Source organism: Dermacentor variabilis, chromosome 1 (assembly GCF_050947875.1).
Source record: "Dermacentor variabilis isolate Ectoservices chromosome 1, ASM5094787v1, whole genome shotgun sequence".
Lineage (NCBI taxonomy): Eukaryota > Metazoa > Arthropoda > Arachnida > Ixodida > Ixodidae > Dermacentor > Dermacentor variabilis.
In genome coordinates this window covers 177,165,693-177,179,925 of record NC_134568.1, presented here as the reverse complement: position 1 = coordinate 177,179,925, position 14,233 = coordinate 177,165,693, and the positions used below count along the sequence as shown (strand labels likewise).

General features: G+C 47.4%; 1 protein-coding gene across 1 annotated transcript in view; it reads left to right on the top strand.

Moving 5' to 3' along the window:
- Positions 1-14,233, top strand: part of LOC142588463 (synaptotagmin-15-like) — a 378,085-nt gene that overhangs the window by 210,262 nt on the left and 153,590 nt on the right. The window contains exon 2 of the mRNA XM_075700233.1: positions 12,182-12,470. Within this exon, the coding sequence (XP_075556348.1) occupies positions 12,182-12,470 (289 nt within the window). The remainder of the gene's footprint in view (positions 1-12,181; positions 12,471-14,233) is intronic.

Sequence of the window (14,233 nt, the reverse complement as noted above, 5' to 3'; positions counted from 1 at the left end):
AGCATGAACAATGACAAGTTTATAGATAAATGTACAGATGCAACAAAACGCCTGAAAAGCATAGAAGTTAAATTCAGGATATAAAGGTAAGCAAGCCAAAACAGAAGAGCAAATTAGGTACAAATTGGCAATGTTAAGTCTGTTATTCAAAAATTATTCAAGCGCGATGTATCCGTGATAGCACTAGCGGTTTCTGGTAGCTGATTCCATTCGGAAGGGGTTCGAGGTAAAAATGCATGTGAATAGTTCACACTTCTGCAAAGAGCAACATAACATTTTTGTAGGTGGTCAATTTAAGACGATATGAAAGGAGAGGATTTGACAAACTGTTCGCGCAAAGATGATTGTTGTGATAGTACACCTTATGAAAAAGAGTGAGCCGGGCTCCTTTACGCTGAGCGGTAAGTTCTGGAAGTTTAAGCAGTGACTTCATCATGGTAACACTGGCCGAGCGGTTATAATTGGATAAGATGAAGCGAATGGAACGATTCTGCACTCCTTCAAGTTCGTTTATCAGTGTAGTGCCACCGGCATTCCAGAAGGAGGATGCGTAATCTAGTGACGGACGAATGTAGGTGGTGTAGAGAAGCTTTTTAGGTGAGGGGTGGGTGCCATATAGAAGTTTCTTCGGAAGTACCCAAGTGAACGGTTAGCTTTGGCGATGATGTACCTCACGTGATAATTCCATGACAGGTTACTAAAAATATGAACGCCGAAATATTTGTGACATGAAATACACTCATGAGACGTAGTTTTAAGATGATTGTGTGAAAATGATAATGAGGTGCGAGATACGTGCAATGATTTGCATTTTAAACGTTGAATTGCCTGTTCCACGATTGAAATTTGACCCGCTGCGATGGCTTAGCGGTTATGGTGTCGCGCTGCTAAGCACGAGCTCGCGGGATCAAATCCCTGCCGCGGCGGCCGCATTTCGATGGGGGCGAAATTGGGGGCACTTTAAAGATCTCCAGGTGGCCAAAATTAATCCGGATTTCCCCACTACGGCGTACCTCATAATAATATCTGGGTCTTGGCACAAAACCTCAGAATTCAATTCAAGATTGACGCCAGGCGAGCATGCTACTTAAAGGGATACTAAAGCGAAACAATAAATAAGTTTAGACTATTTAGACTAATGAAGCGTTGTTTTAGAACCCTGCAGGCAGTCATTTAAAGAAATAGTTTTATTATTAGATGAGAAAATGAAGGTCGAAGTATCAGTATTTGAATTTCGCGCCGAAACCCCAGCGCCGGGACGTCAGCGTGACGTCAGGGATTCCAAAGTATATTTTCGCATTTGGGCCGCGTTGGCTGAATAAAGGTTCCTAAAACTTGCCATTTTTAATATTTGATTCCTTTAGAACACAATGTAGTCAATCTGTACCTCTGTATATAATTATTAGGCCCTAGAAGATGCCTTCAAAAACCAAGACGTCACAGCCTTCCGGTGCGGGAACTTAAGTAGGCGTCGCCACCCGTATTTCGTTCTTGGGCTTTTTCTGGCTTACCGAACGTCTGATAGTTGTAGGAGTGGTGTTTTTGGTGTTGCAGAACGGTAATTTACTGTTGCTTTGAACACCTTATATTGGAGTGCCCCGCATTCGTCACACGACGCGCACTGCTAATTAAGGAATATGGACTGATTGGACTCAAGTGTACGACCCCTGATGATTGTCTGTTTCCGAGAGGGAGTGCTGCTAACGTGGCCAGGCCCATAGAGCCTTGCTAAGTTTCATGCAGAAAACTGATTTGGCCTCCCGTTTATAGACATTTTTTCCGTGTTCCTACTTTCTTTTGTCCGTGTCTCTGTCATTTGCTTATTTCGTATTTTCTTTCCTATTGCTTTGTTTCCTATCTTCTTCTCTTCATCTCCTCTTTTCATTCCCTCCTCCCGAAAGAGTAAGCAGGCGTTGTGCCCCTCTCGGTGGCAGTTGTCAGCTTGCTCCCTCCCTGTTTCTTTTGCGTGTTTGTATGTTTCCATAAATAATAATAATAATAATAATAATAATAATAATAATAATGTACGATTCCAAGAGAGTGAGGGCGCGTCTTCGTACGAGCCAATGATGAAAGAGGATACAGAGTGGAAAATACTAATAAGCGTTACAAAATATGGACCGCGCGACTGGCCTCTCAAGACATTTTGTGTAAATTTGCGGGCTTCTTTCACGCTCGGAAAAACACTTTTATGTAGCACATATTGAGCAGCAGAAAGCTCCATCGGGAGTTTTTAGGTTGCTCTACAATTTTCTCGTTGACATCTTTCATCTAATTATAATATTCGAGAAGTTGCCTAATTAATTAAGACTAATCATCTAATTGGGCGGAATGAAAAAAGAATCTGAGTATTTCTAAGCGACGGCAAACAACATCACCTTGGTTCTGTTCAGCTACGTGGCATTCCCATTTCTTAAACTCCCGCTAAAGTTAGCTGGGACACCCCGTACATAGGTCTGTGCCAAAATTTAATACAGTTAGTCAGCAAAAAAGTGGAAGTAGGTGTAGTAGCGTCACTCCGTCCATTATAAATGACCCAGTTGACCTGTAGCACGAGCCGGACAGCTGTGTGACATGGTAGTATTTTATGTGTGCATTTTTTGTGCAATCCACCTTTAGTCTTTGTCGAAGTGCAGATCGACAAACAGGCCGAATAATGGAACGATATCATATTTCTTAATGGGGCAGGAATGGTGCAGAAGTTCATCAAATGTTGCAAATGGTCTATGGAAGGAACTGCGTTGAAGTGGATCAAGCGTTTTGTGGAAGTCCGTGACGGCTCCCAGGACGATGCAAGATCAGGACACCCCTTCATCTCGTGTGAAGACGAAAACATTGATCGTGTGCGCCCTCTAGCGCTTGTGACCACCAGATGACTGTTAGAATGATAGTAAAAGCGGTTGTTTGGAAAAGTCGTCCATTCATATGATTTCGACGGAAAACTTAGAAACGGAGGAGGAAGAAGATGGTGCCTAAATTGCTCACTTCGGGGCAAAAGTTGTGACGAAAATATTGTTGCATTGAATGGAAAACTTGAGATGAGAGTAGTGAATTCTTGGAAAGGGTCCTCATCGGCTACGAAGCTTGAATTTACGAATACGACATTAAGCTTAAAGCGCAGAGAGAAAGAGAGAGAATAAGCATTTTTTTTGGGGGGGGGGGTGAATGCAGCTTTAGAGAGGCCTCCTCATTTCAGAATGCCTTGAGCTCGGGCCGCGTCCTGTGCCCTCGCAATTAGCCGTTGCTGATCCTCGAGGCCGGAGCTGGCCAGGGCTCTCTCCCGAAGCTCGTTGGTGTGGTAAGGGTTCGGAGGATTAAATGGTGCCGCTCTGCAACCCCCTACTATGTGCCTGAGGTACCCGGGCTCTGCGTAGAAGCGGCATTGCGGAGAGAATTCTGTAGGGGCTATGAGATGATTTCTGGTTGGGTGGGAGAATGTATTAACCTGCATAGCTCGGAGAAATCGCTCCTGCTCTCTAGGTAGTGGCTTGTGTGGGGGTGCATATGTTCTACGGCTTAGCTTGTAGTGTTGTGTGATGTCTTGGTACTAAACTAGATGGTGCATGCGCTCGGGTTCAGATTCCTCGGCGTCGGCTCGGTGGGTCAAATCTCGAGCCATGTGTTTGACGACCTTGTTGCCAGGAATTCCGTGATGAGCTGGCGCCCAGATGATCATGACTGATCTCGTTGGCGGCTTTTGATTGATAATCTGGAGCGTAGTGGTATGAATTCTGCTGCTAGCAAAGTTGCGGCACGCCTGTTGGAAGTCGGTCACTGTGACTTCAACCTCTATTTGGGAGAACGCGACGGCTATGGCTGCTTCCTCGGCTTGGAGGGGATTGTTTCGTGTGAGCGAAATGCTGTTCCGATGTTCTTTGTTGACGACTGAGGTGGCTGTTGTGGCTGCGCGTCTAGGGTAAGACGCCGCGTCCGTGTAGGCTGCGGAGGGTAAAGTCCCTTATCGCTTGTGTATGGCCAGGACCGGGCCTCTGCGTGGTGCACTGGGTGCATGTTGCGAGGTAGAGGACGTACGATGATGTTGCTCCGGATGGCATGGGGTAAGCTCACAGTCTGAGGCGGCGGATCAAAGAGCGGAAAAAGGAAGATGAGCCAAGGCTAAAAGTAGGGTGGTAGAACAGAGCAACAACTAAACCCTTGTTGACCATGTTTTTTACTGCCATGAAACTGGGCACCACTAATTTGTGCATGAAAGTCAAACTCCTAATGCACCTTTCTACATGGCGTCCTGAAGCTTCTGTGAGGTAGCGTGCACAGCGTGAAACCAAATCTGTCGAAAGATGGGCGCTGAATACTGCAACACGATAATGCCCCCGCGCACTCTGCATTGACAGTTTTTGGAACGCAGTTTCATTGCTGTGCTCAAACAGCCTCCTTACTCAGATTTAGCCCCTTGCAATTAACTTTTTTTTATTTTTCCCCGAATGGTTCCAGCTGGTTAGGTTCTAGCCAACTGGTTCTAGCCAAAGATGGAATTATAGGAATGGGACGACAACTCAAAAGGAGATGGCATCACAGCTGAAGAACTTAACATAAAATGACTTCTAAGGGTGCTTCGAAAAATGGAAGAAAAGGTGCAACTGGTTATTGTGCCTAATGGGGCGTATTTTGTAGGCGACCACATTTATCTCTCTGAAAGCTTGTGAAATGAAATTCTTTAAACGTGCTGCATGAACTTTTTGGGAGAGACATGGTACATTGATCAAAACTTGTGAAATTGTCGGCCTACACTGCTTTTCGTAAAATTATTGACCGAGAGCAGCATCGTTTTCGGACAAGCATCACCACACGTAGATTTGAGGGTAAAAAATTATGCCGATTCCACGCGCTGTGGAAATCCACGACATCCGAGCCGTGCACTTACCCAGCATCGTCAGGAAGCCCAAGTCGTACACGTGGGTCGACTGGGACCTCTTTCGCAAGACTCGCTCCTCACGACTCCCTCCAGACACTGCCCCGAACCTCGAGGCGTGGACGGCTCAGCTCAAGGCCGACGTCGTTAAGGCCACGAGAACATTTAGCACGGATATGCCAACCGAGAAGATGGACAGCCGCTTCGCCCACTTGCTCGAAGCCAAACAGTCTCTACTGACAGGATGCGGAGCCAGCGTCTCAACCGCAGGCTCCGCAAACGCATTGCAGAACTGAACCAGACCATAATGGAACACTGCAGCACCGTATCCAAACAGCAATGGGACGAGGTGTGTAACTCCGTCGACGGACAGGTCCGCAACGGGAAGACGTGGAATCTCCTCAAACACCTGCTCCGCGACACCAACACCCGCACGAAGCAGCGCCACTCTCTCACTAAAGTCCTTCACCAGGCCAAAGGCACCGCTTCGCCGCATGACATCGTCAAGACGCTTGTGCATAAGTACCTGCCGATATCCACAGGCCCGCCGACCCTACATCCCGATTACACCGGTACCGACAACAGCCTCCTAGACGCCGAATTTTCCGTCGGATAGATACGCCAGGCTCTCCACGAACTAAACGGCCGTTCCGCCCCGGGCCCCGATGGCATAACCAACAAGCCCCTGCGGAACTTAGACGACCCCTCGGTCGTGTACCTCACGGGCGCCATCAATGACGTGTGGGGGCGGGGCGAGTTACCTGATGCCTGGAAACTCGCCCAGACGATCCTCATTCCGAAACCGGGCAAGGCGCCTGGCGTCGATAACCTTCGCCCCATCTCGCTCACGTCGTGCGTGGGTAAGGTGGCCTAGCATGTCGTACTCAACAGAGTCGGCCGGTATCTCGAAGACCAGGACTGTTACACACACCGCATGATCGGCTTCCGACCCGGGTTCTCGACTCAGGATACGATGCTTCTCCTGAAACACCAAATCATAGACGCCGGGGCTACTTGGGGCACCCGCGCCATACTCGGCCTTGACCTGGAGAATGCTTTCGATAACATCCAGCACTCGGCAATACTAAAGGCGATCACGGCCTTAGGGCTCGGGCGCCGGTTCTATGAGTTCGTCCGCTCCTTCCTAACCCGTCGCAAGGCCGTGCTCCGTGCCCGAGACCTCACGTCGGAAGAAGTCGAGCTCGGACAGCGTGGCACCCCCCAGGACTCCGTCCTCTCGCCGACGCTGTTCAACCTGGTGATGATGGGGCTCTCCGAACGCCTGTCGAAGATACAAGGCCTCAACCATACGGTATACGCGGACGACATCACCATCTGGTGCTCTGCGGGGTCGGACGGCTTTATCGAATCCGCTCTGCAGGAGGCAGTAGAAACTGCCGAATCCTACCTCGACCACACGGGCCTCAAGTGCTCCTCCGCCAAATCGGAGCTGTTGTTGTACAGGCCAAAACGAGAAGGCAAAAAGCTTAAGGGATGGAAACCACCGACCGAGCGCAACATCACTGTCCGTACCAGAGACGGTCGCCCAATCCCCAGGGTCGACTCCATCCGAGTACTCGGAATGATTATCGAGGCAGGCGGATCCAACATCCAAACGGTCCACAAGCTGACGACAAAGACGGACAACGCAATACGACTTGTACGCAGGGTGGCCAACCGTCACCACGGCCTCAAAGAAGACAATCTGCTGCGTCTCATATACGCGTTCGTCCTATGTCACTTCACCTACGTCGCAGCAATGCATAAGTGGAAACAATCGGAGCGTGACAAGTTGAATACACTCATTCGAAAGGTAGTGAAGCGGGCCCTTGGGCTCCCGATCACGACGCCGACGTATCGACTCCTCGAGCTCGGGGTGCATAATACCATCGAAGAGATCGCTGAGGCTCAGGAGAGAGCGCAGATGATACAACTGACGATGACGAAGACCGGCCGTCACATCTTGCGCGAGCTCGGGTACTTCCCACCGAACACCCAGGATCCACCGGAGCTTACGCCGGTTCCCCGTGAGCTCCGCGACCTGATCACGATCGCACCCATTCCGCGAAACGTCCATCCGGAACACAATCGAGGCAGGCGCCTAGCCCGGGCCATCGCGTTCCTCAAACGAATAAACAAGAAAGCGGACGGCGTCGCTTTCGTCGACGCTGCCGCCTACCGATGCAACCGAGCCTTCGCCGCGGTAGCCGTCTCGTCCTCGCAACGGACTTTAAACGCCGCCACGGTACGCACACGTGATCCCGAGGTGGCGGAGCAAGTGGCCATAGCCCTGGCAATGCTCGACGATAAGCGAACGACAATATTCAGCGACTCGAGACCGGCCATCAAAGCGTTCGAGAGAGGAGTCGTCTCCGTCAAGGCGTTACGCGTCCTCCACGGCGCTGATCCAAGCACCCTCAAACACCACACCGTCATCTGGTTTCCCGCCCACCTGGGTCGGATCCCGGGCGCCCCGCCCAACCTCAACGAGACAGCCCACGTCGCTGCGCGCGCGCTTACCGACCGCGCCGTCACCTCCGGGCAACCACGTCTCGATGAGTTGGAGGCGAACAGGGATGTCCCAGTAACCTACAATGAAATAACCAAACACGTTTACAAACTCTTTCCGCCCCCGCACCCCAAATTAAACAGGCCGCAGGCGCTAACGCTACGCTTATTGCAGACAGATACCTATCCAAACCCCGCCACCTTACACATCATCTACCCGGACGTCTACCCAGACGATGCGTGCCCCTCGTGCGGGGTCACGGCGACACTCGCACACGTGCTCTGGGATTGCAAAAACGCTCCGCCCGACTCTACCTCCGACAAGTGGGAGAAGACCCTAAGAAGCCCGCTCCTACGAGACCAGTAATGGGCCGTCCAGCAGGCTCGCGCAGCGGCCGCCAGGTATTCCCTGTCGGTCCCTGCGTGGGAGACGCCCACTGCGCGTTGACGTGCGTCCTGCAGGACATTTACTAAAGATTTTCCAATCCAATCCCACCCGAAGCATTTGTCAGGTACTTATGCGACAATCCAGAATTGCTTGGGTGTACGAAGGGTTACCAGACAGACAAGCATGTTTGCCTAAGGCGAGCATTTGTTTTCGTGACACGAGCCTGTGTGTCCCAATAGCATCAACGTGATGACCATAGTGTGGCACCGATGACTATGACGACTTTTGTATTCTGCTACGCTCAATAAATGCCTTGGTCATTTCTTTCGTTTCAACCTGGACCAATCCCGCAGGCGGTGCAATATTGAGAAACTGGTTCTTCCTCCCCTTTTTAAACATTTTGTTTATGTGCAACGTGACGCACCCCAAGGATAGTATTTTATTCGCGCATTGCATTCTTTCATCTGTAACGCGCGCACATGTGCTCTCGTTTTTTTATCTCTCTTTAAAGAAGCTGTTGCTATGCGACGTGCAGCAGGAAATAAAAGAAGTATGTACGCATGCATAATTTATGTTTATATGCATGCGATGCTGGCCTGTTGGTTTGAGCATCGTTGTATTGCGCTGTAAGAGTGTGGTTCGCTCTCACAATCTAGGACGTTACAGTAATGTTTAATTAAAGAAGCTTGAAAAGGGGGGAGATAGTAACCTGTCAGCCTGCCTACGCACACTACTTACTTCCCTAACTACTTACACATACCGCAAAGTTTTGCCAGGCTTCAATATAGGTATCTGAAAACTTTCCGTATGTGTAAGTAGCTTGAGTCCTCTGAGTCTGACGAGCTGTTTATGCAAGGTCATGGAGAAAATGATTGACGCTATGCTGCAAAGGTGGTGTGAGCAAACAGAAGCGCTTCCCGATCACGTGACATGATTTCGAATGCGGCGATGCACCATGGATGCAATTTTGGATATCGTTATGTATGTTGAACGTGAGCGAGCTAGGGGAAATGTCACAATAGCGGTTTCTTTAGACATTAAACGAGCCTTCCACACAGTCAGCCATGCTGATATACTATGTGGCCTGCTAGAACTGGGAGTCTCTGGAAGGATGCTACGGTGGATATCCAGCTTCTTGGATGGCAGTTCAATATTTATTCAAACAACGAAGGAAAAAGTTCCTCTCATTGTATTATTCAAGGAGCCCCACAAGGCATTGTCTTAAGTCCGTTTCTCTTTAATTCTGCGCTCATGGATCTACCGCGGAGATTAACACCTGCACTATACTGCTCTATATATGCGGATGATGTTTGCATTTGGGCCTCTGGTTTAGGTGTAGGCCTTGTTCAATCAACTTTGCAGGAAGGCCTAAACATTGTGGACAAATTCTCAAGGAAAGAGGAATGGAACCGTCTTACAGTAAGATGGCTGTGTTGCCTTTCACCAGAGGACATCTAAAGGATCTTCAGCTGTGCCTTGAGGATCAACTATTACACGTAGTGAAACAACACAAATTTCTGGGGGTTATACTATACAGGCAACTTTCTTGGAATTCCCACATTAAAAACTTCGCAGAACAAATAAACTCATTAATAAATGTTCTTCGTGTAGCAGGCACGACATGAGGAGGGTCGGTTTCATCTTTACTAAAAGTACATAATGCACTTATAAAGCAAAAGATAGCACATTCTTCACCTGTTCTGCATGGAATCTCCTGTTCATCTGAGGAGAGACTCCAGCGATAAATAGCTAGGAGCATTATAATATGCTTATGTGTTCCTCGAGCAATCTCAAGTTCCTTAGTAATTGCAAAGGCACGTCATCGTTCATTTCCTATATTGAGGATGGTTGAAACCTGTCGACACTACTTTCGCGTTTCAGCGCAGCACAAAAGGCACCCACTAGCAAGTGCACTAATTAAGAGCGACAGGGCGAACATCAATTCGTTGATTCAGGTGCGCAAAGATCAACTACCACATCAGGGATTTTGGTTCTCAGATATCCCTTACGCTCCGTAGCGACTTGTAACTCCAAAAATGGAACATTCGGTTGAAAGAATTATTCGCAAACGAGATATGTTTATGCTAGTAGCACAACAACTGGCGTTATACCAAATATACTTTCGATACCCTGACTATAATCAGGTGGTTCTTGCCAAAGAAATTCTTCTACAGCTGACTTTGTCATTCCACAATGGAACCAAATACAAACGTTTAAACTATCTCACGCGACGTCAGCAACAACAGAAGAGCTTTTTGCAATATTGTCTTTGCTACGCTACATAAGTTCGATGCAAAATGGGGAACAATGGGTCATCCTTTGTGACTCGCAGACAGCTTTGTCTTCACTTCATCGTGACATCATCAATTCGCAAAACATGGCGTTAGTTAACGATATACTTAAGAAACTCAAAAAGCAAGGGAAGAAAATCGTACATTAATGTTCCAATGGATACCTGGCCACTGAAATATCCCTGGTAATATTGCAGCAGATAAGGCCGCTTGACAAGCACATGTAAATAACGCCACACATGGTCTCCCTCTAACACAAGGCGAAATTGCGCCGCCTACTAAAACAGTGGTTGCAAAGTTACTTGCTCGTTGTTGCAAAGTGACACGGTTTGATCAGAACTCGAAATTTTCAGATTTATTTCACATTGACCCATGTCTTCAATTCAAAATCCCGTCCACATTAAATACAATCAGATCCTTTGAAACGCTGATTCACCGTCTTCGGCTCGGTACCGCGTACGCAAAACACTTTTTACATAAAATTTCAAGAGCTGATATTGAGGAATGCACTTGTGGCCACGCTGATGAAGATGTACAGCATCTTCGGCTAGGATGTCCGCTACACTGTAAAATAATTTACACCCTTAAAAGTGAGTAAGGGTGTAAATGTGTCTATAACTCACACCCTTAGGATGTCCTTTATATAAATCACACCCTAAAGGTGATGAGCAAAACGTGAACAAGGTGAATGCAGGAGCCAACGTTTCGACAAGTCGACTTATCTTCTTCAAGGCTTGTTCACTGGACAAGGCTTGTCCAAGTGGGCAAGTCCACTTGTCCAAACGCTGGCTCCTGCATTCACTTTGTTCACGTTTTGCTCATCGTCTTGAATTTCCATCTCCCGCATTCCCCGTCTACACCCTAAAGGTGTGAGTTATAAACACATCGACACCCTTTTTCACATTTAAGGGTGTAAATTATTTTACAGTGTACACGACGCAGACAACGCTTAGCTCTTGATTTAGTGGCATTAGATCGCAGGCCCTTGAGTCACAGGGAGATCTTAGGTTCTTGGCTTACATACTCATTGCAAAGACGAGCATTACTGGCCCTTCAAATATTTCTAGTAGCGAGCAATATTCTCGGAATGTGTTGAGTAGAGTGTGTAAATATGATAGCGCATTCTATGTTTTTCTTTTATCCGACTTTGACCAATCTAGTGCCTGCTTTTTGTAACTTCATAATAATTTAATCCGTCATTTCTTATGTGCCCTTGTTTTAGTCTAAGTGACCGGACTGTGTGTTTACTTTAGTGCACCTATGTGACTGGACTTTGTGTTGCTATGTTTCTGAGTTGGCTTTCAGTTTTAGTGCGGCATTATCTACGTACGTGACTGCACTTTGTGTCTTTATGATTTGTAATTGTCTTTCAGTTATAGTGTGACATCAGTGTACTTATGTTACCGGATTTTGTGTTGTTATGATTTTACTATTTTTGTTATGAGCTTTTTTAAGTCCTTATGTGAAAAGGAATAGCTGGCGCCAATTAAAGGCGACAACATCTCCTAAATACCATATAATAAAATAACGCAGTGTTGCTGGTATGAGTTAAAGAATGATTCGAATTAAAAGTGATTAGGAGGAACGTAAAACCACTCTTGCCCTCTTGTTCTGCTCACCTTTCCGTCCGCATAGCGTTATTTACACGTCACTATGCTGTCTTGTTCACACAGAAGGTATCATGGCTATGACGGAAGCATATACGTGCTTCTGTAAGTGGAGATATCTCTTCGGAAGCTTGAACCAAAAATAATTGAACAGAGCAATTCGCTTCCCTTGTAACCACTTCGACCCTTGTCTATAAGCACTCGAATTTTACCATGAACTAGTATAACCCACTCGTTCGTACACTCGTATTTTCCGACATACCGTCGGGTCGATCTTGGTGACGGCGTGAGGCGGGCGCCTCTGGACGCTCGAGCCAACGACGACGAGTGTGAGGAGTGTATTTTAGAGTGGGCAACATTATCTCGACCATGAATGAACCCGTCGGGGCAGGTTGCAAGTTCTACTTCACCCACCACCACGATTCGGTGATCGTGTTCGCTGCCCCGGTCGCGTTCGAACGCGGAGTGCCGCCCACACACTCTCCGCCTCAGCTCGCGTGGTGTGGACCCCCCGCAGGCCCGGCTGGCGGCCTCCTGCAGAGTGCGGCGCTGCCGGGCGCCCTGGCTGCGGCCGCCGCCTGCCTGCTGCTGGCGCTGAGCGTAGCCTGCCTGCTGCAGCGCCGCCGGCGCAAGACGGACGACCAGCCGGCCGCAGACCACGGCGCCTACGAGCGCCTGGACTGCAGCCGCTCACCCAGGGTGTCCATCGCGGTGGCCGGCCCCAACGACCGCACGCCCTCGCCCACGTCCCGGCGCAGTCTTCGCCGCGGCACCAACGAGCCGCATTTCTACGGCGGCTGCATAGCGTAAGCGCCGCGCTGAGGCGTCCATTTGATGGCCGCGTGCGAAAAGCGTCGGCTTCACTTCTTACGCCAGTTAATGAGCACCAAACAGGTCCATAGCAAGGGGGCGCATTGCACAGGCTCGGCCCTTCGCTTTTGTTTTTTTGTTTCTGTGTAGTGTTACTTGTGATAAATGGTTCAGTTCCCCAAAGTTCCCCAAAGAATGGCACATAGGCAGTGAACAGGTTCAAGAATTGGACCCCTGAATTGCTCTGACATTGTACAGTGACCGTCATTTTGCTTTACTCTTTTATGTGAGTCATTGGACGCGAATTGTCGGACATATGTCTCCTTAAATCACACAGTGATTTAAATGGCTGCTGTACGCAGTCATTTGCCGAATTATTTCTCCTGAAAATGTCGCTTTCTAATTTTGCTAATATTTATGACAACTTAGCACGGGAAGCTATACTTTTTTATACTTCCTTGCACCATGCTACAATAATTATTTTGTAAAATGTACACTGCTTCTACCTAAACAAGATATTAACGTTCATTTGTATAGTTTGCACTGAACTGTTTCGCATACCCCTGAGTTAGGAGAATGCGTATTACTTTTAGCATATTTTTTCTAAAAACTATTTTCTTTTTGTTTGTCCAATAACTACAACCGATTCTCCCGGAAATGAATCTTTCGGTGAAATGGCTCTCCGGCCAAAATTAAGTAAATTTTCTATTTGCACTAATGAAAAACATGCCAAAATATTCATTTCTGCACGTTTGCTGTCGCAATTTCCCCACTGAAGTTGTTGTTGCTATTCGTTAAAAGTTTGAATATGAATTTATTTCCTTGCACTCGTACAAGTTCTGCCGAAAGATTAGGAGAAATAACTGCTCGCCGATACTTGACCGGCTCTAATTTCTGACATGTTGGCAGCAGCAGGACGAAAAAAAATGAAAAGTAAGTTATAATTCCATTACGATAACACATACATATCAATGAGACAAAAATATAACATAAGCGTTGTGTTGTAAACAAAGTATGAACCAGAGGAAACAGGCTAACGAAGATCCCGCTACATTAAAATCAACAATATTAAGTACAGGTGGCTAAGAAAAACCATCACACACACACACACACACACACACACACACACACACACACACACACACACACACACACACACACACACACATATATATATATATATATATATATATATATATATATATATATATATATATATATATATATATATATATATATATATATATATATATATATATATATATTAAGGTGCAACAAAGAACGACCAAAGGACCTTACATCTTCTGCTGGGCTTCACGCAATGCTCATCTAGTTCCTTCGCATTCCGATCGTCTAAATTGAAATGTGGCAGAATACATTTATGGATGACTTCGTTTCTACGCAATTGGCTGGGTGGTCGGATTAGAGTGATTTTTTTTTCTTCTAAGCGAGGTATTCAATTTTGAATTTGGGCCCTGCGCCAATGCTCGGCGTTGTTTCGTACTGACTTTGCCGCACAACACATACGCCTTCGGGCTTGGGTGCGCGCTTATGAGTGGGTCTAATGGTTTGGCTGGCAACCCCTGCGCACCACACATGTAATACCTCTGGTCTCAAGATATGAGGACGTGCAAACTATGTCACTGGAAAACTCTCGGTCCACCTCGCTGCTTGTCACTGGCCCGACAAGGTGTCACCGCAGGATAAAGCCGGCAGTTTTCCTAACAACTCTTTCGGCAGGAATGAACATTTGAGCCCG